The sequence below is a fragment of the Aplidium turbinatum genome, chromosome 8, assembly GCF_918807975.1.
Source record: "Aplidium turbinatum chromosome 8, kaAplTurb1.1, whole genome shotgun sequence".
NCBI lineage: Eukaryota > Metazoa > Chordata > Ascidiacea > Aplousobranchia > Polyclinidae > Aplidium > Aplidium turbinatum.
Window position 1 is genome coordinate 24,200,013 of NC_137479.1, and position 22,462 is coordinate 24,222,474.

General features: G+C 37.6%; 2 protein-coding genes across 3 annotated transcripts; one reads left to right on the forward strand and one right to left on the reverse strand.

Annotated features, from left to right (window-relative positions):
• The first annotated feature begins 1,903 nt into the window (after nucleotides 1-1,903).
• Nucleotides 1,904-7,021, forward strand: LOC145775194 (putative ATP-dependent RNA helicase DDX49). Its single transcript, XM_082586434.1, has 11 exons — nucleotides 1,904-2,145; nucleotides 2,398-2,607; nucleotides 3,233-3,350; nucleotides 3,749-3,847; nucleotides 3,932-4,027; nucleotides 4,191-4,331; nucleotides 5,323-5,500; nucleotides 5,723-5,870; nucleotides 6,249-6,337; nucleotides 6,431-6,502; nucleotides 6,637-7,021. The coding sequence occupies exons 1-11, from the start codon at nucleotides 2,022-2,024 to the stop codon at nucleotides 6,751-6,753; spliced, it is 1,392 nt and encodes a 463-aa protein (XP_082442560.1). The 5' UTR covers nucleotides 1,904-2,021; the 3' UTR covers nucleotides 6,754-7,021.
• A 21-nt stretch (nucleotides 7,022-7,042) lies between these two features.
• LOC145775193 (uncharacterized) lies at nucleotides 7,043-21,459 on the reverse strand. 2 transcript variants are annotated; one of them, XM_082586432.1, is made up of 16 exons: nucleotides 21,309-21,459; nucleotides 19,849-19,986; nucleotides 18,972-19,049; nucleotides 18,599-18,762; nucleotides 16,396-16,540; nucleotides 15,927-16,050; nucleotides 15,491-15,669; nucleotides 14,714-14,854; nucleotides 13,060-13,401; nucleotides 12,858-12,961; nucleotides 11,964-12,097; nucleotides 11,399-11,475; nucleotides 10,977-11,219; nucleotides 10,555-10,696; nucleotides 7,980-8,126; nucleotides 7,043-7,432 (listed from the first exon to the last, which is right to left on the reverse strand). In XM_082586432.1, the coding sequence occupies exons 1-16, from the start codon at nucleotides 21,427-21,429 to the stop codon at nucleotides 7,249-7,251; spliced, it is 2,463 nt and encodes an 820-aa protein (XP_082442558.1). In that variant the 5' UTR covers nucleotides 21,430-21,459; the 3' UTR covers nucleotides 7,043-7,248. The 2 variants fall into 2 exon arrangements, with proteins under 2 accessions (XP_082442558.1, XP_082442559.1); XM_082586433.1 differs by lacking the exon at nucleotides 21,309-21,459 and adding an exon at nucleotides 21,234-21,307 and having other exon boundaries at nucleotides 7,046-7,432.
• Nucleotides 21,460-22,462: the final 1,003 nt, after the last annotated feature.

Consider the following 22,462-nt stretch of genomic DNA (forward strand, 5'->3'; position numbering starts at 1 on the left):
GTTTTAAACCTTTCAAGGTTTTGCCACCTTTTCCTGTTCGTTAACGTGCTGGTAGGTTTGTATCGATTTTTGTAGTTAGTATCTTTTTCGTCCCGGACGCGTTAATGACAAAAAATAAAATGATTGATTGATGTAATGCTTATGACGAACGGAAAATTATCCAGAGAAATTCTCAATTATTCAAGAAAATTAAAAAACTCTAAATTTATTACTCATAGTTGAAAAGACATAAAAAATTGGGCTGTAGGCTACTCAAATTAAAAGTTGACCACAAAAATGCAGCAGCCTAACGATTGAGTCACTTCGGGTCAAAATTTAGTTAAAAACTTTAAAAGAAAAACGCTTCCGCATAGTATCGAACTCATTCCCTCTGGAACACCAGCCGCAGACGTATCCTACGCGCCACCGAATCAATTGAACATAATTGTCGAATTTAGAACTTATATACCCTAGGCACTCTTCTCGTCTTTTGCTTTGAAAGAGAAAAAGAAAGAAGTGCCTATATAGTGACGTCAAGACCGGTCAAATAGTGTTTCAGATTCAAAGACCGGCGCCGGTTAAATAGCCACTGCCTTATAAATTGGCACTAGGAAAGCCCTAAAAAAACTCCACAATTGACTTTTTACATATCGACATTTCATGTGATGGCACCAACACCGAAAATTCGTACTCAAAGTCGTGGTGGCTTTGTCAAAGTAGTTTGAAGTTTCCCAAAATAGTCGAATGATTGCTGATTTGATTTTTTCATGCATTGTTTCCATAAGAAGTTCCTAAAATGAGTTTTTTAAATTTTTAATTGGAAAATAGCTAGAGTGCGACTGAAAGAATGTAACCCTCTCGTCTAAATTGAAAAAAAAAATTGTATATACTGCTACTGTACTGCAGTCGTTATTCCAACAGAAATGTAGTGGCGCCCAACTACAAAAAAGTAGCGTCGCTACTGTCTTCGTACTTATATGAATCCTCTGTTCATGTACCGGTACTTATATAATTCTCTGGCTTTTGCACATAAAGTTTTATTCACGTTATATAGAGTAACAATGACATCAGAAACTATTGTTACCTTATAGGATAGTTGTAGCCTCTGCTTGTATATTTAAACAAATTTTTTTTATAATATTGTGTGATATTCTCTGCTATTTCTAATAGGTTATACCGTGCCGCAATAGTGATGCGGTGTTCAAAGATTGTAATAAATTCAAAGGTAGATATTGTGGAAAAAACGTAGTGATGAAGTTTGGATGCAACCTAATTCGTACCATGAACAATTCGTACCGTCAGTTCGTACCTTGAAAAGATCGAGAGAAAAAATTAAAAAAAGCCGAAGTCGCTAATTGCAGTTTCCGCAAACAAACAAAAACTCTTAGGATCATTACTAGAAATTTTAAAATGTTTGCTGAAATTGCGGAAAAACGGAAACTGCGGTCAGCGACTTTGGCTTTGTTCTATTTTTTTCTCTCGATCTTTTCAGTTTGTTTGTTTGCGGAAACACCCTAACCCTTTCAAATTGTTTTCGGAAACTCCGATCAACCCTAACCTTTTTAAAATGTTTGCAGAAACTGCGATCAGTGACTTCAGCAAACTCTTAGGATCATTACCGGAAATTTTAAAATGTTTGTGAAAAAACGGAAACTGCAATCAGTGATGTTCTATTTTTTTATCGATCTTACCTATCCGATACCCTAACCATAACCCTTTTAAAATGTTTGCGGAAACTGCGATCAGCGACTTTGGCTTTTTTTTATTTTTTCTCTCGATCTTTTCAAGGTACGAACTGACGGTACAAATTGTTCATGGTACGAATTAGGTTGCACCCATAAAGTTCTCTCTTGGAATTCTTTGCAAGCCCAGGCTAAATCTCCATCCGAGGCGACTGCTTACGGTATCTTACTTTGCAGTGCATCAGATTGTAGTCCTGATGGAGTTGTACAATGAGTAGTTCATTGCCAATTTCCACCAAAAGATTTTGTTTTGTAGACTATTTTTAGTCATTTTTGTATAATTGTACCCAATAACTAATTATGGAATCTCAAGGCGATTTTACGGATTTGAATTTAAATGATTGGATTCTGAATCATTTGAGTAACTTGGGATTCAAACGACCTACCCCTATACAATACAACTGCATCCCAGCCATCCTGAATGGTGAGTGTTGCTTTTAAAATTCATGCATGGTATATAATATGTGCCAGGAAAAATGTTTATGATCTGAAACTGTTTTGAGCTTTTCAAAAGGAATAAAAAATACTATTTTACTTTGTTGACTTTTGGTGATGCAACAATGAAAGTCATTCGTCACTTATTTTTGTTCTTGATTTTAGTTGAAATTTAAAAGTAAATCAAAATACTTTTTAACAATAATCCTGCAATACAACTGCTGTACTAATTTGATTGCAGGAAATGATTGTTTTGGTTGCTCAAAAACTGGAAGTGGAAAAACAGCTGCATTTGCCATACCAGTTTTACAAAAGCTTTCAGAAGATCCATATGGTGTGTTCTGTCTGATCCTTACACCGACCAGAGAACTTGCATATCAAATTGGAGAACAGTTTTCTCTTATAGGAAAGCCTATAAATTTACGCCATGCCGTGATTGTTGGAGGAATGGGTAAGTTATTTCGTTTTTTATTCTTCTTACACTGTTCAACACAATTTTTCTTGTGTTGACCAGGAACATGATGCGATAGAGGAAATATGAGCTCAGATTTGGATTCAGCACCCCAGAATTAACCTACATCAGTTCTCAAAGTCCATGCAAGAAAATAAAAAAACTTTTGACTAGTGTTATTGAAGTTATTTGGTTTCCTATGCAATCAAGACATGTCCAATTTATGGTTTTCGTTTTATTCCTTACATTTGCTTTTTTCTATTTTAATTTCTATTTTGTTGAGAGAAGGTACTGGTAGAAAGATCTATGGTGTACTCTAAATCAGAACTAAAGACGTTTCGTAGACATGACGCTATGCAGCAAGCATAATATATAATTTTACTTATCAGATATTGCAAGTTTGTAGCATCACCGTAACTGTGTAACATTAATATAACTAATCAAACTGTAGTTTACTTTATGTTGTTTTTTTTTACAAAGTTTAAATGACATTTTTGGATACGTGGAGGTTCATTGGTTCAAGTTGGTGTCTCAGTGAGTTATTCTGAGCTAGAGCCTAGAGGACGATAGCGGTAATTGAAATAAAGTATTGCATAATATTGTTAGTATTTGATGTTTTTTTCAGATATGATGTCACAGTCTTTGTTGCTGGAAAAAAAGCCTCATGTTGTTGTTGCTACTCCTGGAAGATTGGCTGATCATATACGCAGCAATGAGAAAACCGTTAAGTTTAATAAAATAAAGTAAGAAAAAAAAATGTATTGAAATTCGTATTAATTCTCAATGCATTGACATATAAAAAATTATAAGCTCTAAATGTGATGACTTTGAAACTTTATTCCAAAACAATAAGGGACATGATTGAGTATATTATTGAGTATGGATACAGAACCCTGCCTGGTCTCATAGTTAATTGGAGTGTTCTCTTTGTCGAAGCATTTCTCGTTGGATTTAAATCCACTATTCTGTGCGGTTTGTAACTCCTTTTTTATTGGGCTACTTACATAATAATTAGACCAACATCCCTTGGTCTCGGTATTGTCCAATTTAAGTGGGGTTGACTGTGTATTTAAAACTTTAAAGTTTCCTAACCTTAGGCCGCTGTTATGGTACTTTTGAAAAACATACTTTGTTTTAATAGATTCTTGATACTCGATGAAGCTGATAGGTTACTTGATAAATTAGATGGTGATTTCACGAATGATTTGGATGTCATATTTGAAACCTTACCCAAAGAAAGGTATGTTTGTTTTAATATGTCAAAACTATGAATTTATGTTATCAGAGTCCACTGTTAGTCTGATTTCTATTTTTAATTTTGCAGACAAACCCTACTGTTCAGTGCAACATTAACTGACACCTTAAATGAGGTAAAAGAATTGTCAACAAAGAAACCATTTTTCTGGGAATCAAATAATCAGTAAGTGAAATAAATGCTGCTGATATGCGAACCCGTGTTTTTCACAAACAAGTTTGATCCCTGTTCTGGAAAGAACACACTATATACTTGAATAACCATCTCATTTTTCACGAGCTTATTTTCCAAATAAATTTCTTTGGCTGTTTACTTTTGCTCTTTTTAGAGTGTCTACTGTGGACCAACTAGATCAACGATACATTCTTGTACCCGAGGAAGTGAGAGATGGTTACCTTGTGTATATCTGCAAAGACTTGCTAGAAAAATATCCAAAGCATTCAATTATGATTTTTACGAAAACTTGCAAGTATGATATTTGTGGAATATGTGTTCATTGAATTTGTTTGATCATAAACTTCACTCTTCAAAAAATATTCAATATTAACGCGTGTTTTTATATATTGCTGTATCAATCACAGATATGTGTTGCTATCACTGCTTTATAGAGTAGCCTAGTGACTGCGCGGCCGTATAGAGGTGCAGCTGGATACATTGTGTATTTAATATAATCCGAAGTTTGTAAGCTTTAATTAAAGTACCGTACTGTTTGCACTACCATCCCTAGTTTGTACAAGGCTACCCTCAGTATAGTTTAGAGCAGTGCCAATGAAAGGGAAATATTCATCTTTGCCTCATAAAAATTATCAGGTTTATCGAACCGTTCGCTTTAAATTGTATTCTATAAGTAAAATGCCATTTTGTGCTACTGACCAACAGCTTAAATTGTCGCATGAATTTCACCCTCAACACCGGACAGCGCGAAGCAACCATGCTTACAAAATTAACGCAAAAATCTAGTATCCCTTAAAATGTACATATATTAGTAGCCTAGTTAGTACCCAGTAGGACGTGTAACTAACTTCTTACATTTAGGGACGTTTATTGCAAGCCTATAACGTGTCTCAAATCCGACTAACTTCTGCGGTTTCAACTTGCTAAAACACTGCTTTTTGTTCAATGATTTTTTTTGCTGCTAATACCCGTTCGACTCTTCGAAATGATCATAAAAAATCATCGCATTGACAGCAATTTAGTTTAGTCTAGAGCAATTTAGTCTACGATGAATGAAGTGTTCGAAATACGTCAAATTTTCGGTATTTGGTACTTCGAGAGCCGTGGCCCCCTCATCATTATGACATCTCAATGAGCTAATATGTTAAAACTTTACCACATCAAACACCAGTCGTTTCAAAAATGGTGAAAACATGAAGGTAAACAAGCCGAAAACTTGTCTCATACTCAAGCTCGCCTTATCTGCCACGTTCGTTTCGCAGTTTCATTTGTGGTTTTGATCACAGGAGTTGCGAACTGCTGGGAATGCTGCTGTACAAAGCAGGCTTCCAATGTGTTGTACTTCACTCACTGATGAAGCAGCAGCATCGACTGAGCACTCTGTCGAGGTTTAAATCCAGCAAGGCGCGCTTGTTGATAGCTACTGATGTGGCTGCAAGAGGTTTAGATATACCCGTTGTACAAGTAAGTAGGCCAATGTACTGTACTCTGCTTCTGCCTCTTGGCATTTCAGGGAGAATCAATGAAACGTCATTTCTTTAATAAGTTAGTTCAACGTTTACGAAAGGTTACAAACTGAAGGTTGAAAGGTTATATATTTTGGTGCTGACTCAAACTTTATTTAAAGCCGTTCATACGCGGGCTTGAAATGACGTCATTCATTGTGTTTGTTGTGTATGTTTTTAGGTAGTTATAAACCACAACATCCCGGGCTTAGCAAGAAACTACATACACAGAGTTGGACGGACCGCTCGAGCAGGCAGGTCTGGGTTGGCCGTATCTCTGGTAACACAATTCGATATCAATCGCGTACAAAGCATAGAACAACACATAAGTAAGTGAACTGTAGAGCATTAGCGTTTTCATACGGGTTTTAGGCTAATAACTTCTCGTGACTTGATTTTAACATAAACGATAGCCGTTACAAATGGCTACCCTGTTACTGCCAGATCAGAAGAGCCCGATGTGTAGCCTCCGCTGAAACATGCGGTTTATAATCTCCAGTACGTACTCTTCCGTTATTAATGTCATGCATTTTTCGTTTTTTTTTTTTTTTTAATAACTGGAATTGTCAATCTGACTCTTATAAAAACTGACGTAAGCTATAAATCAATTGAAAACCCGGTTAATTTCTGGGCCACCCAGCCCACCATACTATTATTACCCTAAGTCATCAAGAATTCAAGATGTTGTACTTTGAATCATGTTCCAGATGCAAAGTTAAAAGAATACGAAGTTGAGGAAAACAAAGTTCTTAAAATTTTGACGAAGGTGAACGTTATGAAACGTGAAGTTGAACTTGTAAGTACAATAGAGTCAAAAGATTTTGTTCGTTTGCTTGGAATGCAAACGCTGCACGTTGCCATTCTGTTATTAATACCATTTGATTTTCAGAATCTCGAAAGTAAAGACTTTGGCAAGAATAAGAAAATCAACAAACGAAAGGATTTAATTTTGGAAGGAAAGGTACTGTAAAATGTGTTTCAGATGTTTTTTTTATAGCGATATATTTGCAATGGTTTTGAAGATTCTGTTGTATTGTCGTGTCTATGCTGCTGCCCCGCTGTGTAGAAACAATATTATCTTATTGATATTTCTAGGATCCTGAGCTCGAAGCCAGATTAGCAAAACGACAAAAAATCGAACGCATAAAGGAAGAGAAACGAGAAAGACGAAACAAGCGCAAACAACGAAACAAGTTGATTTCTAGCAGCTGACTTCGATGAAACACCAACTGTCCAATGTCCATTCGTTTTCCCATGGCAAGGGCGGGTTTTCCTGCTCAAACGCCTGCGCCAAGAGGATTTTTGCATTGGTCTTTAAAAATACTTCATGTATGACTAAAGTATGCTTCGTTGCGCTTATAAAACGCCGATCAAAACGTCATTTTCTTAATGGGTGATACAAAGTGCGATGACGTTGAAGACCCAAGGGCAAGGATGTCATGTGATATTATGACAGTCTCTGACCTCAATACAACATACCGCAAAGAAACGTACTTTGTAAACGTCACAAGTTTATTGCACAATAAGTTTGATAAGACAGTATGGTAGCTAGTTTCTCCTTGATCACAAGCCTGCACAAATAGCCATACGTAGGCTACGAATGACTCTACCACCGTGTGGTCGTCGAGCTCATCTGCAGATTTTATCCATCACTTATCTTCTCTTTCCTCAAACGAAATGACCTTCGTCGACGTGAAAGTTCATGTGTCACTTCACAGGGCGTAGCACCACTTCGTAACCTTCGTCGTAGTGATGGCATAAAATATCTGTTCTTCCGTCGCCATCAACGTCAAGAATATATAGCTCATCTCTGAATTTAAGGCAAAAGTCTTCCTCATAGACCACACCTTCAGAGAACTGTCCGTTTTCCCATAGCTTTACAGAAAGCGAGCTGTGAAACACAAGATCTCTATGTTTAAAGCGTATCGCAGTAGCTGTTAAACGCGCAATTAAACTCATCAAAGCCACCTCTAAGCTACTTCACATTGGAATAAATTTACCAACAAAATGCGCACTATGCCAAGAAACAGTTTACGTTGGCAACACTAAAGTCGATAGATGACATCAAACTGTTACATTCAGATATCACGGATTCTTGCGCATGAGACAGATTTTTCAAACTTTGGTACTGATGGCGAAAAGCCAAGCTTTTAGCCCACTGTTTTAACTTTGGCACTCGATAATGATACCGGTACCTCGTATTAAAATTATTTTAGAAAATTATAACGGCAGTTTATGCATTTGTTTAGTGTTTTCACTGAATATTTTGAAACTATAGTTTTCTAAGACATGTTATAGCATAGTTGTGACCCTTTCATAAAGACAACATAAATTTTGACCCAGGGACGGATTTGGGTTGCACATGGCTGTCTAAGTGTCTAAGGATACACGACCGCTGCTATACTAACAATAGTTACCGGTATGCAAAGTTACCACACCTTCGATCTCTGTCTTTGCATAACAAATCTTCAAAGCCATCCCCATTAAAATCTGCAGAAAACTTTGTTCCTCTGCTGCAACCATTCAGTCTTCCCTCGGTATCGATCTTTTCAATGACAGATGACTCAGCCGTTAATCCGACCTGGCTGCGAAGGTAATTTCTGGTCATGTGTTATGTTAAAGTAAGGTAGGGGGGTGATTTCAACTTCAGCCGTGATTTTAGGATACAACAAACCTCTAGAAAAAAAAAAATTGAGTCCAAAACTGAAGCCAGTAGGTACTGTAACTGGACAGAAGTTTCAAGATTTTTTTCCAGGAGTCCTAGAATGTAGGCCTACGGTTGTATCCTAAAACCAGGGCTAAAGTTAAATTTGAAAAAACGATTAACCCCGTTCCCCTAAAACAGGGGTGTGCAACGTGCGGCCCGCGGGCCAAATGTGGCCCGCAAAGAAAAATTGTGCGGCCCGCGAAGATGTGCCAGTTTTGAATTGTGTGCGGCCCGCGAAACGTGTTTTTAGTTTAGTCTGGTAGTCTACGTGCAAAAAATTCATTGTAGAGCGGATTATTGTACATTTCGCACCTTCTGTTAACCATTTTAGAAATCTCCCACCGGCCACCGCTCATCCGATTGTATTCAATTATTTGGAACGTCAGTAGATCATAGGCACAGAATTGCACAGAGAATAGTTCAAACTATGAAACCGTATTCTGACGGTAACTTTGTGAAGCAGTGTCTTATCGATGTCGCAGAAGAAATGTGCCCTAAAATGAAGAGTTCGAGAAAATAAGTCTGTCACGGTGGACGATAGCGAGGCGTATCGATGATCTTGCCTGTGATATTAGTGACACTCTCAGGGATAAGGTGAAGAACTTTGTTTCATGGAGTTTTGCGATCGATGAAAGTACGGACCAGAAGGACACAGCACAGTAGGCCTTATTTGCAAAAGGAGTGGACAAAGACTTGAACGAAAGGGAAGAGCTTCTGTCATTACAGTCAATGAAGGGCACGACAACTGGTGCTGACATCTTTACTGAATTGATGCTTTTGACAACTTCGAACTGGACTTGTCCAGCTTATGCGGAAGCGCAACTGATGGTGCTCGATCCATGTCCGGAACTGGCATTGGACTCATAGGTCTCTTGAAGTCTACCTTGAGGAAGAGAAAAATCGATGATGACATAGCAATTTTTCATTGTATCATTCACCAGCAAAACCTGTGCGCAAAATCCTTGAAGTTCAAACACGTCTTGAGCCCGGTTGTTAAGGCAGTAATTTCATTCGAGCACGAGGGCTCAACCATCGTCAGTTTAAAAGTTTCTGGATGATCTCAACATGACACATAAATAATTATCTACTTTACTTTTCCGAGGTGCGTTGGTTAAGCAAAGGCTGCATGTTGCAACGATTTTACGAACTGCGGAAAGAAGTCCTCAATTTTTTGATTTTTACCGAAAACATCTCTACCAAGATGACTTTTCACATTTGAAAAAATTCATGGCTTCAAAAATGGTTCTTTTTAGCTCAACGTATTTGTGCGAACAATTTTTTTCTAAAATGGGCGTCGTAAAATCGCCCTATCGATCGATTCTGACAGACAAACACTTGGAAAATGGACTTCGAATTGCGAGCACTTCCATTAAAGTAAATTTGGAAAAAGTCGTCGGGAAAAGAAGCCAGCTTTAAATTTCTCACTGAACTCGTAGTCGGTGTGACAATACATTTGAATAGCAGTTTTCTTCAGAAATTTATGCGTCTTAACTTAATATTTCTGCAAGGAGATCACCTATAATAATGCCATAAGATCAATAACAAAAATAAACTACTTTTTTGTGCCTGCAACTACTAGAAAGCATATGTTAAATAAACGTGCGGCCCGCGGTTTCACCCAGATATTTATATATGGCCCTCCTTTAATAAAGGTTGCACACCCCTGCCCTAAAAGCTACTCGGTTCAGATGTTGGTGTGAGCAGGGTTGGTTAAAATATCACATGAGGTGGATTGTCAGAACATCGGTAGACGTCAAAAGTTTGTGTCCCATGGAGGGCGGAGTGTATAACCGGCTGCTGCTTTGAGAAGAAACTTTAAAATGAACTTAGACAGACTGCAAAGGAGGGTCATTAAGAGGATAATTTGGGCTCCGCTACCAAAGTGATCCTCGGACCTCAAATCAAAACACGTTTAAGAAAAATTTAATGTGTATAATTATCTAAAGAACACGCGGTAGTTTCTTAAAGTTTTCGGGCCCTTAAAACATTTCGGGTCCAAAAGTACTCCCTGTCCACGCCACTGCTTCGAAGATCACTTTGTAAAAAACGGAGCCTCCAACCATGCTCCAACGCACAGCATGAATTAAGGCTGGGAAGAAAAATATTTAAATTAAAAAAAAATGTTTTATGAACTATTTGAAAGCTAAACAGTTTTCATGTTTAATGACAAAACTGATTGAATTTTAGTTATTTTTATTCTTTTACAGCTGAAAACAGATTAATTTTCGATGTTTGCCAAACCACTTTTTCTGCAGTTTGTACTTGGCAACCTAATTTTGACTTAAGATTAACAAAAGCTTTCTCACAATCTTCCATTGTCCCTTCCGCAAACAACATCAGCCCTGTCATCTCCGTTGAAGTCTCCAAACACCCATTTTGTACCAATCGAACTTTGACAAAGCACTTTCGGGACCACTAAAGGTGGTCTTTCAAAGACGGCACCAACAGCTATAAAATACCGCATGACCTGTCAACACCATCGCCATCGAGTTGAATATCAATGAATTATTGCAGCCTAGGTTATCTTGCAAACTGGCCCGTTATTTTCAGGCAAACGGAAAAAACATTCTAGGTTTTAGACGTGACTCCTAGAGGGTAGAAATCGTCTTATGTGTGAAAATATAATTTACTTATGGTACTTTTGAAATTATGTTCAAAGAAGAGTCTTACTCAGTCCGAGGGGAAAGATTCAATTTGTGCTTTAACAAATGTGATAGGGCCTACATACGCTGTCCGATGCCGGCATCTTCCAATGCAGTTCCGAAATCCGAAACTTCCGTGTCAGCACCAGGAACTACCGCAGCGTCGTCCGGACATGGGGAGAGTTTACATTTTTCTATTCTGGTCTTTTCACCATCGCATGCGTCATCATTGAAAGGAATGCATTGTCGCTTGCTCACTCGGACGGCCTCAGCACCACAAGTGTGATCGCATTCATCCACCTCCACCCAGCTGGTCCATTGAGGTGAACCTGTTTCATTAGATGGATGTTTAATGGTAAGTCGTTTCAGTTAACGGATTTTCAATTGCAAGAGGAATTCTTTATGGCTTTTCTGGTCTGGTATGTTTTTTGTGGTTAGTTTTCTTTTCATTTATAAAAGTTGGAATTTAATACATTCCGATCGGCCAAATCACAGTTCTTGTAATTACCGATACATTCTTGAGAGTTGCATCTTTTCGCTTGATTTGCATCCCCTTCACAGAATGCCAGGTCGCAAGCTCTTGATCTGATTTGGAAAAAAAGCCATTACTGTTGAAGAGTGTGCTTAAGCGAAAAACATGTTGAAGATAAAAAGGACAAGAAAATGCATGTGATCTAAGATTTCTCAGTGAATATTTTCTCCGTGTGATATTAATACACAGGTTACGCACGATATCAAATGCAGTGATAGCGCATTGGACATGAGTGTCAAATTATGTAGGCTGTAGAAAAATCACTTCCGATATCTTTTTCGTTTGAACGTTTGGGAGCCGATGGTATATCACTTTACCACCCGTCATCACCATTGTTTCCCACCAACAAGCGACTTGAGAACAGCCTTTGATATCATCCGAAGTAAGCAGGCCTTCTGTTCCGTTTGGTGGAAATGAAAATTACGCTTGTAAATCAGCAACCCTAGTAGGCTACATTAGTCTATACAGCAGTGACCACCTTGTTTAGAATGGCCTGCTCACTGCTCAGTATTGTTCTCAAGGTGATTAGTTGCATACTTACCGCAAAGCCAGTCCACCACCACACGTCCGAGAACATTGCTTCCACGAACCCCATTCCTCCCAGTTGCCCGGACAACTGATTAAAGCACAATCGAGATTTTCGAAATTTTCCGAATCAAACTTTTTGATGCACTCCTACAGCAAACATAGAATTCAAAGACAAACCCTTTCACCAGCGACAGATATAGTCGACAAAATTTTCACAACATGGTTGCATTAATGCAACTACAGTCTGATGCTTATATACTATAGGCTAGCAACATTTCTCGAAGCCCACGAAGCATTAGGCTACAACTTGATTCAATTCAAATGCGGTCAAACCATTTATACATTCACTTCAAAACATTTATTTATTTATTTTATTTTTTTCAAAGCATTTATAAACCTCATATTAAATGGCTCTTTACAAACAGTTTAATCAAATAGGCTACAAGAGAAAAAAGACTTTACATGCATTTTATCAAAGCTGCCAGAAATAACCTTTCAAAATTTTTCTCAGTTTGAGGATAGAGACCCAAACCAACTAAACTAATAAGTTTTTAAACACTCACAAGTTAGAAAAGCACTTGGTTAAACGTCCGATATTACTACCGAGAAAACATTCAAGATAATCAGCACTGATTCGATCTTAGAGTGTGCATTTCAAGAACTGCTCTCCAATAAGCGGCACTTAGTTGATGAAATAATTAACGGACAACACTCAATAACAAGCAGAAACTTTACTCTGTCAGCCTCAGTGACCGAGCCAGTGGCTCAAAGTCTCTAAAAGTATGCGACACTGCCAAGATTAAGCTTTTAAAAAACTTTCACAGTGCAACGACAAAGTTTACCACAATGAATCAGTACGTGAAATATAGTCTGGGTGGCTGTAGGCCACAAGGGTATTCGTACTCACGACAGCAACCCCATTCTCACAGCTTCGTACTCGGGATCCCTGTGCTCCGGTCACACATACATCGCATCCTTCCCACGTGCCCCACTCCGCCCAATGAATTTCTCCTGCACGTAAGAAGCCGTAAGTTGTACAGCGTGACCACAAAAATCACTCCAACCAGCTTAGGCCTACCCATTATGTAGATTACATTAGTTTTTCCTACCTGGAACAGTGGATAGTGCACTGACAGGGGTCCGTGAGGTTAAAGCAGATCTTTCAGACGTACTGGTTTGACTTGCCACGGCAGGGGTGGTTGAACGGGTTGGAACTAAAGTGGTAGGGTGGGTAACGGTAGGGGTCGTGGGGCTCATCGTCGGCACTGCAGGGATGATGGGGCTCGGTGTTGGCACTGCAGGGGTGATAGGGCTTGGCGTGGGGGGAGTAATTGCAGGAGTGTTAGGGCTAGGCGTAGTGTTTTGAATCCGACCTTCGCACTTGTATAACGCGTTGACCTCAGCGTAGTCTGTCTCTGTTAGATGCGTTCGTTGATATTCAACCGATTGTCCTAAAAATAAGGACATTAAAAAAAACAAATGAAAATAATATTATATTGATAAAAACGTTGAAGACAGAAATGTAATAGCCAAGAGTGTGTTGCCATAGGAAAACGCATAAGGTTGAACATTGTTGTCCGGAATGAAATCGTAAAAGATCAAAATATGTGGAGAAATAATATCGGAAGATGTGGATAAATAGTATAGGAAGATGTGGAAAAATGGTATAGGAAGATGCGGAAAAAAGATATACGAAGATGTGGAGAAATGATATAGGATTATGTGGCAAAATGGTATAGGAAGATGTTGAGGAATGATATCGGGAGATGTAGATCGTAGAATGATATCGGGAGATGCAAAGGAGTAATATCAGAAGACACCGGCGCCGAGTCCCGGGCGGGCGGGCCGCGCCCGCCGGACATTTCAGGAATTAAAAAAAAAATTTAATGCAATTTCAAGTCCCAAAATTTCTGTAACCATCTGCCACCGTCTGATACTAGCCTACTTACCTTATTCGCAGGGTTTTGTCGCCATATGATAGGCCCTACTAGACCTACTAACTAAGCGATTAGTTTTCGTCAATTATTGCCATTGTTACATTCATGCAACGTTAAACAACGTTGATTCGCCGTTAAATGAGCAAAAGTGTCCAGCCGCGACGTTTGTCTCCACTCTGCCACTCGTAGCCCAGTGCTATAAATCAAGTAAATTGCGCAAACCTGTGAGGAACTTCATTTGGGGCAAAAGTCTGACCGCAATTTCCACTGCTTTTACATCGTTTTAACATCGCCAGATGTTAAATCAGTGAAAAAACTGTAGCATTGTTCTTCAAAGGAGTAATTTTCTCTCAAACGACGTTATCAATGAACTCTGCTGCCAAAATGCTCTATTTTGTCGTCTCAATCATCACAGTTGCGTCTGTTGCGTCACTGATATTAAACTGTGCACACGTGTTGGTTTGGCCGGATGAAACCGTTGGTAGTCATGAGTTGCAGTTCAGCTCCTTCGTTATATAACTGTTCTAATTGTAGATTCAATGTAAGCTCGGTTCAATAGCGCAGTTTATCGCTAGATATTTGCAATGTATAGTAGTAGGAACTAGGAAGCCTAGATCTTGGACTTTTATGACGTGACAGTATGTGTTCGCACGCCCAGCTATTTTGAAAACTCGGCGCCTATGTCAGAAGATCTGTATGAAATAAAGAGCGGGTTTGTACAGCCAATAAATTTAAGGGCTGGCCATGCATTTAACACCGATCCGATAGGCCACAGTTACTTGAGGCAAAGACTGAACAAATAACCTTCAGCGGCAACTTAAGTTACCTGTGAAAAGATTTAAGATCGTTGAACCCGTACTCTCACTAAAAGCGAAACCACTGTTCTGCATGATTGACTCAACATCATATTCGGATCTTAAAGGTAATATTCCTTTGGTGGAAAGCTTTTTGAAGTGAAATCTGAACTCTGAAAGCCAGCATCAAAAGAAGTATGTGAGTCGTGATGTTTATATGATCAACTATATAATATAATAGTTTCAAATATGGTCTACAATGGATTTTTTTCTAATTTAAACCAACGGATAGAGCCTTGATATCAAGTGCGTTTGTTTTGATGTACTCGCAAAAATATAAAATTAAGCAAGAACACACGATTTGTTCCGACACAAACATTACATGAAGAACAAAACCAAACATTTTCGACTTGATAATGGCTCAATGAAGGCCGAAAACGTTAGATTATTTGTTTTTGTGTGTAAACATGTTAAGTCCTTTCCTGCTTACTTCGATACTTTCAAATAATCACGTAAGAAGTCCCAACATCAGTTACATGTATTATATTTTAAATATTAGTAGACAACATTTTTAGAGGGTGTTTCGCAAGAATTTTTAATATTGAAATGTTAAAAAAGGCCACAGAATCCAGGCCTTCAATCCCATGGTTCATTGACATAAACGCAGCGACAATAAAGTAGATTTGACAAACTGAGAGAAGACATAATACAAGCGGCACTGCCTGTCAATCTCATCAAACTCCAAGCCCTCCGCATTAGCACTGCACCTCCAAATCAATCTAAGCTTCAATACGCGTCAATCAACTCACCAGGCTTTATATTTTCGTAGTCGACTTTGATGCTTAAATCTCGATCCCGGCGGCTTTCTTCGTGAACGAAACCAATCAAATGCAACAACTCGTGAGCAATCACGCCAGGCTGCTGGCAGCCGCTGCCTACGTTAACTGCTTGCCTGCCTTTCCTCACAACTTGCTTTCCAATTTTAGAGCTTTCAAAGTTGAAAAGAAGTAATTTAGTTTAATTTTATTGGTATCCTATTAATGTGAGTAAGTTATCAAACTTGTCCGATTGGACTAGCCTACGCTAGAAAAAGAATAAAGAGAACACAAAAGTCTAAACATCACGCAAGCTCTTGCTCTACTGATGAACTCGACTAAGTCTCGTGCGGTAGGCTACTCATAAATATTTTGATAGCACTAAAGCTTGAGAAGCAAAAGTTAAACTACGGTAATAAAAGAAACTCACAAACATCCATCCTCCATTGTGAAATAAATGGTTTGACGTTCGGTTGATTTTTCCACAAAGTCAACGCATGTTTCCTTACTTATCATCTCGAAGGCACCATCGATTGCTTGCTTCAAATAAGATGCTGCACGTGATATAACTTACAGCGTAAATAATCGTGCTTTTTTTTAAAGTTTTTTGCAAGCTTAATACGTTACAACTTTTTTTTTTTTTTAATTAAAGTTGCCACGGCCAAGGTTAAAATACTTTAAAAACAATCGACCGAACAAATAGAGTGCCCGTCTGTGAATCGCTAAATTTCAGTTTTTGTAACTTGGGATGATACTAAAGAATTTAAAAGACACTGCGTCTCACTCAGCATTGTGGAAATGAGTTGTGGGTAATGATACACGACTGCAACTAGTCTGACAGCCAAAACGTGGCGAGCAACGCATAAACGAATATGAAACCAACAAATCATGTTACTTACGACATTCATTGCAAGGTTCGTAGGATATTTTGAAATAGCCATCCTTTCCTTTCCTGCTCCATCTCTTGTACGGATTAGCAACTATGGCGTTGCTTCCGGAAAATAACGATACTCCACTGTTATCATCTTGCAATAGATCATATGTCTAAACCACGCATCATAAAAAAGCACTCTTCATCTTTGCTTTATAAATTCTTAAAAGGTTAACAAGAAAAGTTCATTCCAGCTGAACAATATTTGATTCTTGTCTTCAAGTAATAAGTTGTAAAACATTACTCAATTACGCTACATTTTGTTTGAGGATGCAACAAGCTTCAGTTCAACTATAAACATTTTAAAACTTGAAAAACTGCATGCACCCACCAGGGGCCATATCCTTTAACCTCGATGTAAAATATCAATAAACATCGTTGATTGAATCTTTATCTTCGGATTGAGAAAGCTTAGTCCTAGCAGTTTCGCATACTTGTATGAACCGGTATGCTTGTATCAACCGGGCATGCGTGAAGACTTTGAACCACGGACGCAGGCCCGGTCGCGAAATTTTTTTTCCCACGAGATTTCTGTCTCATTTACATATTTTGGTAAAAGATTGTATTAAAACCGTGTGAATGCAAATTTTCTCGTTGGCACGGTTGGTTCAGTGGTTTCATCCTCTGCCTAGTGATCGTGAGAACGAGAGTTCGACGCCCGTCGAAGACAAACTTTTTTTTACTTTAAATTAATTTTTGCGGTGCACAAGAGCTTTTCAAAAAAAGTAGGGTTAGGGAAAGCTTATATTTTATTATCATTGCAGAATTTCATTGGCAAATAGTTATTTCGCAATCTGAATCAACCAATCTCTCAAAACACTTTCGGAAAATCTTACTTTTAGAGTGACTAGAATCAATCAGACAGAAATCTCGTGGGAAAAAAAATTTCGCGGCCCGGTCACCGAATTGACAGAGTGAAGTTTCGGCTTGTTGGAGTTCTGTGCATCGTTCCATCTTCTGTGTCCAAGAGCCGAATCAGAATTAAACGATCTTGTGGTTTCTTCAAGCACAAAGTCGGGCGCTTAACCAACTGAGTTATTTATTTATATTCTCAGGACTGGTTGCTCAAACAACCACTCAGTTAGCAAAGGTTGGGATAGATAGGCCAATGTGAACCTTTCAACACTCGAAGAACACACCATCCATTGGCTGCTATGCTTGCATCTAACAACATGACCTGTGACGGCCTCAAACGCAAGATGAAAAAGCTAGCAAAGGTAGTCCTTTTGACATTGATTTAGCAATGTCTGCATATGTTGCAATTGTGCTAGCTGAATCATGTAAATAATATTCACTAGCTTACTTATTGCTATGGAATGCTGACCAAATCTTGTACTGTACTTGTATTCTGGAGAAAAACCTAAAAGCATTTAATCGTGAATGGAACCTATTGATTTTTGGGGTCTGCTACTATTCGGCGAGTTCCCTATTCGGCAATTTTTTGAAAATCCAACGACGCCTTCTGCAAATCCAACGATTGAATATTGTTCAATATTCAGACATTGAATCAATGTAAATACGAACTGTTAAGCTAATTGGGTTCTTTGAAGCCTACGTCACCGTCTGTATGCAAACTTAGAATATATTAGTTATTTTTGTCATCAAATTACCTAGCCTAACTATATTTTTAGAAGCAGTGCTGCCAGACCTTTTTATTTTTTGTACTAAAATTCGTATGATCAAAACTACTTTACTTCTGTAGCTTTACTGTTTTATACAAATTGTTGCAACTATAATCTTCGAAGGGCTTCTGTGAATGTTTCTCAGTTTCAACGTATCCTAGTCAGCAAAAGTTCCCTTTTCTACATGATTTCAACGTTTAGCGACTTTAAAACGATGTAAAAACGTCAATTTCTGCTGGTCGGGATAACTAGGCTACGGTACCCGATAGTAGGCCAAACATTTGTTGATCCAAACTAATCATTTTAACTATTCAACATAAACATGACGAATTTTAATTTAAACATTTTATTTTCATCTGCACGATTTCAACGTTTAGAGACGTTAAAACGATGTAAAAACGGCAATGATAATTAGGCTACGTTACCCGATAACTTCCTTTCAAAAATTCGCCGAATGGGAAACCCGCCGAATCGGACTCGCCGAAACGGGCCATTCCGGATTTTTGTACCATCGCTTTTAAATTGACAACTCCTTCACTCATAACGTACCTGTAACATATTGGGAAGTTCATCTTCAGAAAATTGAATATCCCCTTGAAAGAGTGTCCCATCACTTGCACATGTGCAGCCGTTGGGACAACGGTCTGTTCCCTCATTGTAACCAAACGGACACGGAGTTGAGCACGCTGATATATCAAACTCACAGACAAACTCTGAAAGATGATTTAGTGAACTTTTAGATGGGATATTCTGATATAATTATTGAGAAGCAGCTGATGACAATTTAAGCTCTAACAGCAAGATTTTTATAAAAACAGTAACTTCAATAATTATGCAATTATGCATATGCTAAAAACTGTTTACAATAGGCTACTCATTAGTGTATATAAACACTCACAAACACCCACAAAAATACACTTACGCTGACAAATCTGCAATTCCAACTGGTCATTGGGACTCTTGAAAACATTATCACAGTAATTTGGTGGGGCGGCCAGTGCTGTCAAAATGTAAATAGGCAAACCATGTTTTGGTAAGAAGATAAAATGAATAACTCTTTTGTAAGAAGTTAATGGATAGGCACAGAAAAAATCCAACCAAGGTGAAGCGACCACGAAAATTTTTAGGTTGGTTATTCTATTTCCGTCTTAAGCACACAACGCTCGCGTTTTGTCATTTTTATGGTTTTCTAGACCTCTGCTATGTTTGGCATGAAGTGCTTTCGTTTTAATAGCCAAGAATATAAGAAATGCCAAAAACGTTTTAGACTCTGTTATAAGTATGTAATGATTCGTTACAGTATCCAAGGAAAATAACCATGACACCAGACTGCAAAGAGTGCTAAGATTGGATAATTAATTTATGTTTATATATTTTCATAATAATTACCGTATGTGTTAAAAAACTAGATTTAAGCACTGCTGTCGTGAACTAAATTCAATAACAACCAAACAAAAACAAGTTGTGTTTATCAAAAGAGCTTAAATATGTAATAACATAGTAGCTAATGGCACAAAATGTTAAAAATCAACTCAAGCTATGTAACCCATTAAACAATATTGGAATTTGTTTTCCGTTGATGCTTTCTTTAGGTAGCATTTTATTTCGTTTTTTTCCACTGCTTTTATTATGCAATTTATTATGAAAAGTGAAAAAGTACTGCTGTGCTTGCAACACCAGTATTATTATTTGTTATATATCCAAGCAGTGTAAAGTTAGCTATGACAGTGTAGCATAGCATACAACATAAAAAAAACTTTCCGCACGACTTTATCTATGCAAATTTTTTTTTTATTTACCAAACATATACACAAGCACAATTATTGCTCCAATGATCAACAAAATTAAAGCTAAAATACAAATACGGATAGCTCGTTTTTTCTTCGGTGAACTCTTCGGTTTTACTTTGTCTTTTTTGGGGGTCACTGCTGGCACATCTGATAATATAACATATGCAAAATTAAAATTATAACTCCGCAATGTGTTACATGATAAAAGACATTTCTTTTCAATAAATCAGGCCATATAGTTGCCAACTCTACCAGGCCATGAAATCCATCACAGCATGAAATGTGGTGATTGTAATTCACTTTATTCAATTAAGCATTAGGCTACCAAAGGAAACACAAAACATGGAAACATCAATGTATTGATCCAAATAAAAGCTTCAGTAGAGTTTGTCATGTAACACGAGCACACAAAGCCGAGTAGCGTAGCCAAAGTTAACATCTTACATTTATTTTTGACACAAAAAATGCATTGAAGCAAATTCTATATCAAACATTTTCGACACCACGTAATGTCCTTGTCATGTATATATACAACAATTTTATCTACATCTGATGAACAAAATACAGTATTATAGTTAAATATTTAATTTACCACAAAAGATAAAAACAGCACAGTGACTTATGACTTGCTCAAACAAACAATTATATGCTTGGCATTCGTCTTTCTTGCTCTGTATATACGTGATAATTTTTTTTGTACTTTGCCTATGTGTATATACCACCTCATGAGTCATGAGATCTGTTAATGCCGTTTAATGCAATTATCCTCTTTGAATTCTTATGTATTATGTTTAGTGAATACTCAACAATTAATAATGTAAAATCATACAATGCAATGAAAGTGACAGATTTCTTGCCCCTTATTTCAACGTCTCATGCTTTCAAACTTTTTATTTTTGCCTGTTGGTACTTTCAGTGCACAGATACATATTTATGTTGTACTTTCTGCAGTTGTTATTTTATGTACATCTATAGTTTTATTTTCCAAGCAGAAGTCCAATAAATCTGACTCCGTCACCTCTAAAGTGCAAGCATTAAGGATCATAATTTGGTGGTTTCAATCAAGCAAAATGAAATTTCCAAGTTGGTGCCCACTATTTTGCTTTCAGGTAAAATACAATCTGATTTTCTGACAGTGATCTGATTTTTAAAGATGTTAACAAGTTATTTATATATGTGCTTAGATATAAAACCTGGCCTATTGGACAAGCCAAAATTATATGCACATCATACAGACCTGAACTAAACACAGATAGATGGTTAAAGCAAAGCCAATACTATCTAGCATTTGTAAAAATGACTTGGTTAAAAAATACCCAAGATAGCATTCTCTCTAAAACAATATATTGATCATGCAGCCTGGGGTACCTAAATAGTCTTCCTACAAAGCTTACCAAATTACGTTTTTCTTTTGCTAAGGTTTTTAGGATTTACAACTTGCTGATCATCATAGGAAAGTTATTTCTCACCAGGATTTATACTGGGTGTGGGCTCTGTTGAAGCTTCCTTCTTTTTCTTTGATGAACTGGAACTTCTCTTTTTGCTTCGTTCGGAACCAGCAGAAGGTAAAAGTATTCCAACATTTGTCATGCCTATGATCTAAATTAGGTAACAGCAAAAGCATTCTAAAATTAATTCATAAATGTTAATCCACTCGTATCATAGCTAGCCTATAAAAAGTATTGATAAAATTTCAAAATTAGTCTCCATGTTTAGTCCCCTGCACTGTAGTTTAAATATCTAGAAAATGTAAAAATGTGTGCAGTACCGCTATTTAAGTTACATCAATACTCTTCTTACTGTGAAAAAGAGTCAAGGTTGTAATTAGCAGAGTGAACAGTGCAGTACATACCAGTACCAGAATTAGAAACAGAGGTTTGTTTTCAGAAACCTGGGATTCACCCTTTTCAAGATCTTCATTTACTGTACTCTGAACAAATTACTGACAAAACAACACCCGGTGGTTTTGCAAATTTACAAGATCCAATCAAGGCCAAAGACAATTTACAACACAAATTTTACAGCCAAACTTTATGCAACCTGACAACTCCTGGCTAAACCTGACTATTGGTACCAGTGTTTTCACAAATGCAAACGTAATATCTTAAAATCTATGTTCAAAATTACCTAAATTGCATCATAATTCGTAAATCTGCAAAAAAACAAAAATATCTTAATGCAGGGATATCTATAACTACGGGATTGGAAACTCTATCCAGTGCTATACATCAGTAGGGTCATCACATGACTGCACTAATGGAATACAAACAAATAAACAAACCAGGCAAGCGTAATCCTTACAATTTACAGCAGGTAAATTGATTGTTACACTTTTGGTTGTTTGTTTAGCCTACTACTTGCTGCCCTTTGTGGTCAATTTACGTGATTATTTATCACAGCAGCGCACAAAGAAAAGTGACCCTACCGTCCCTACTGGTGTATAAAATAGTTTTCAGTTTCACAGAGTTTCCAATCCCGTAGTTATAGATATCCCTGTCTTAATGTAGTGTTGCAGCAATACGCTTAATCATGAAAAAAAACTTAGTGAGGACAATTAGGATTGCTCCAGTTCTACACTCCTGCTACTCCACTATAGTCCAAAGTTCACTGCATATCAATTCCT

Bases quoted from the DNA above. Each gene is read 5' to 3' on its own strand.
- LOC145775194 (XM_082586434.1), top strand. From the start codon at position 2,022: ATGGAATCTCAAGGCGATTTTACGGATTTGAATTTAAATGATTGGATT. The intron at 5,871-6,248 runs GTAAGTGAACTG...ATCATGTTCCAG, and splicing joins AAGCATAGAACAACACATAA to ATGCAAAGTTAAAAGAATAC. The intron at 6,503-6,636 runs GTACTGTAAAAT...TGATATTTCTAG, and splicing joins ATTTAATTTTGGAAGGAAAG to GATCCTGAGCTCGAAGCCAG.
- LOC145775193 (XM_082586432.1), bottom strand. From the start codon at position 21,429: ATGACAAATGTTGGAATACTTTTACCTTCTGCTGGTTCCGAACGAAGC. The intron at 18,763-18,971 runs GTAAGTGTATTT...ATCATCTTTCAG, and splicing joins GGAATTGCAGATTTGTCAGC to AGTTTGTCTGTGAGTTTGAT. The intron at 11,476-11,963 runs GTAAGTATGCAA...TTTCCAAATCAG, and splicing joins GGTGGTGGACTGGCTTTGCG to ATCAAGAGCTTGCGACCTGG.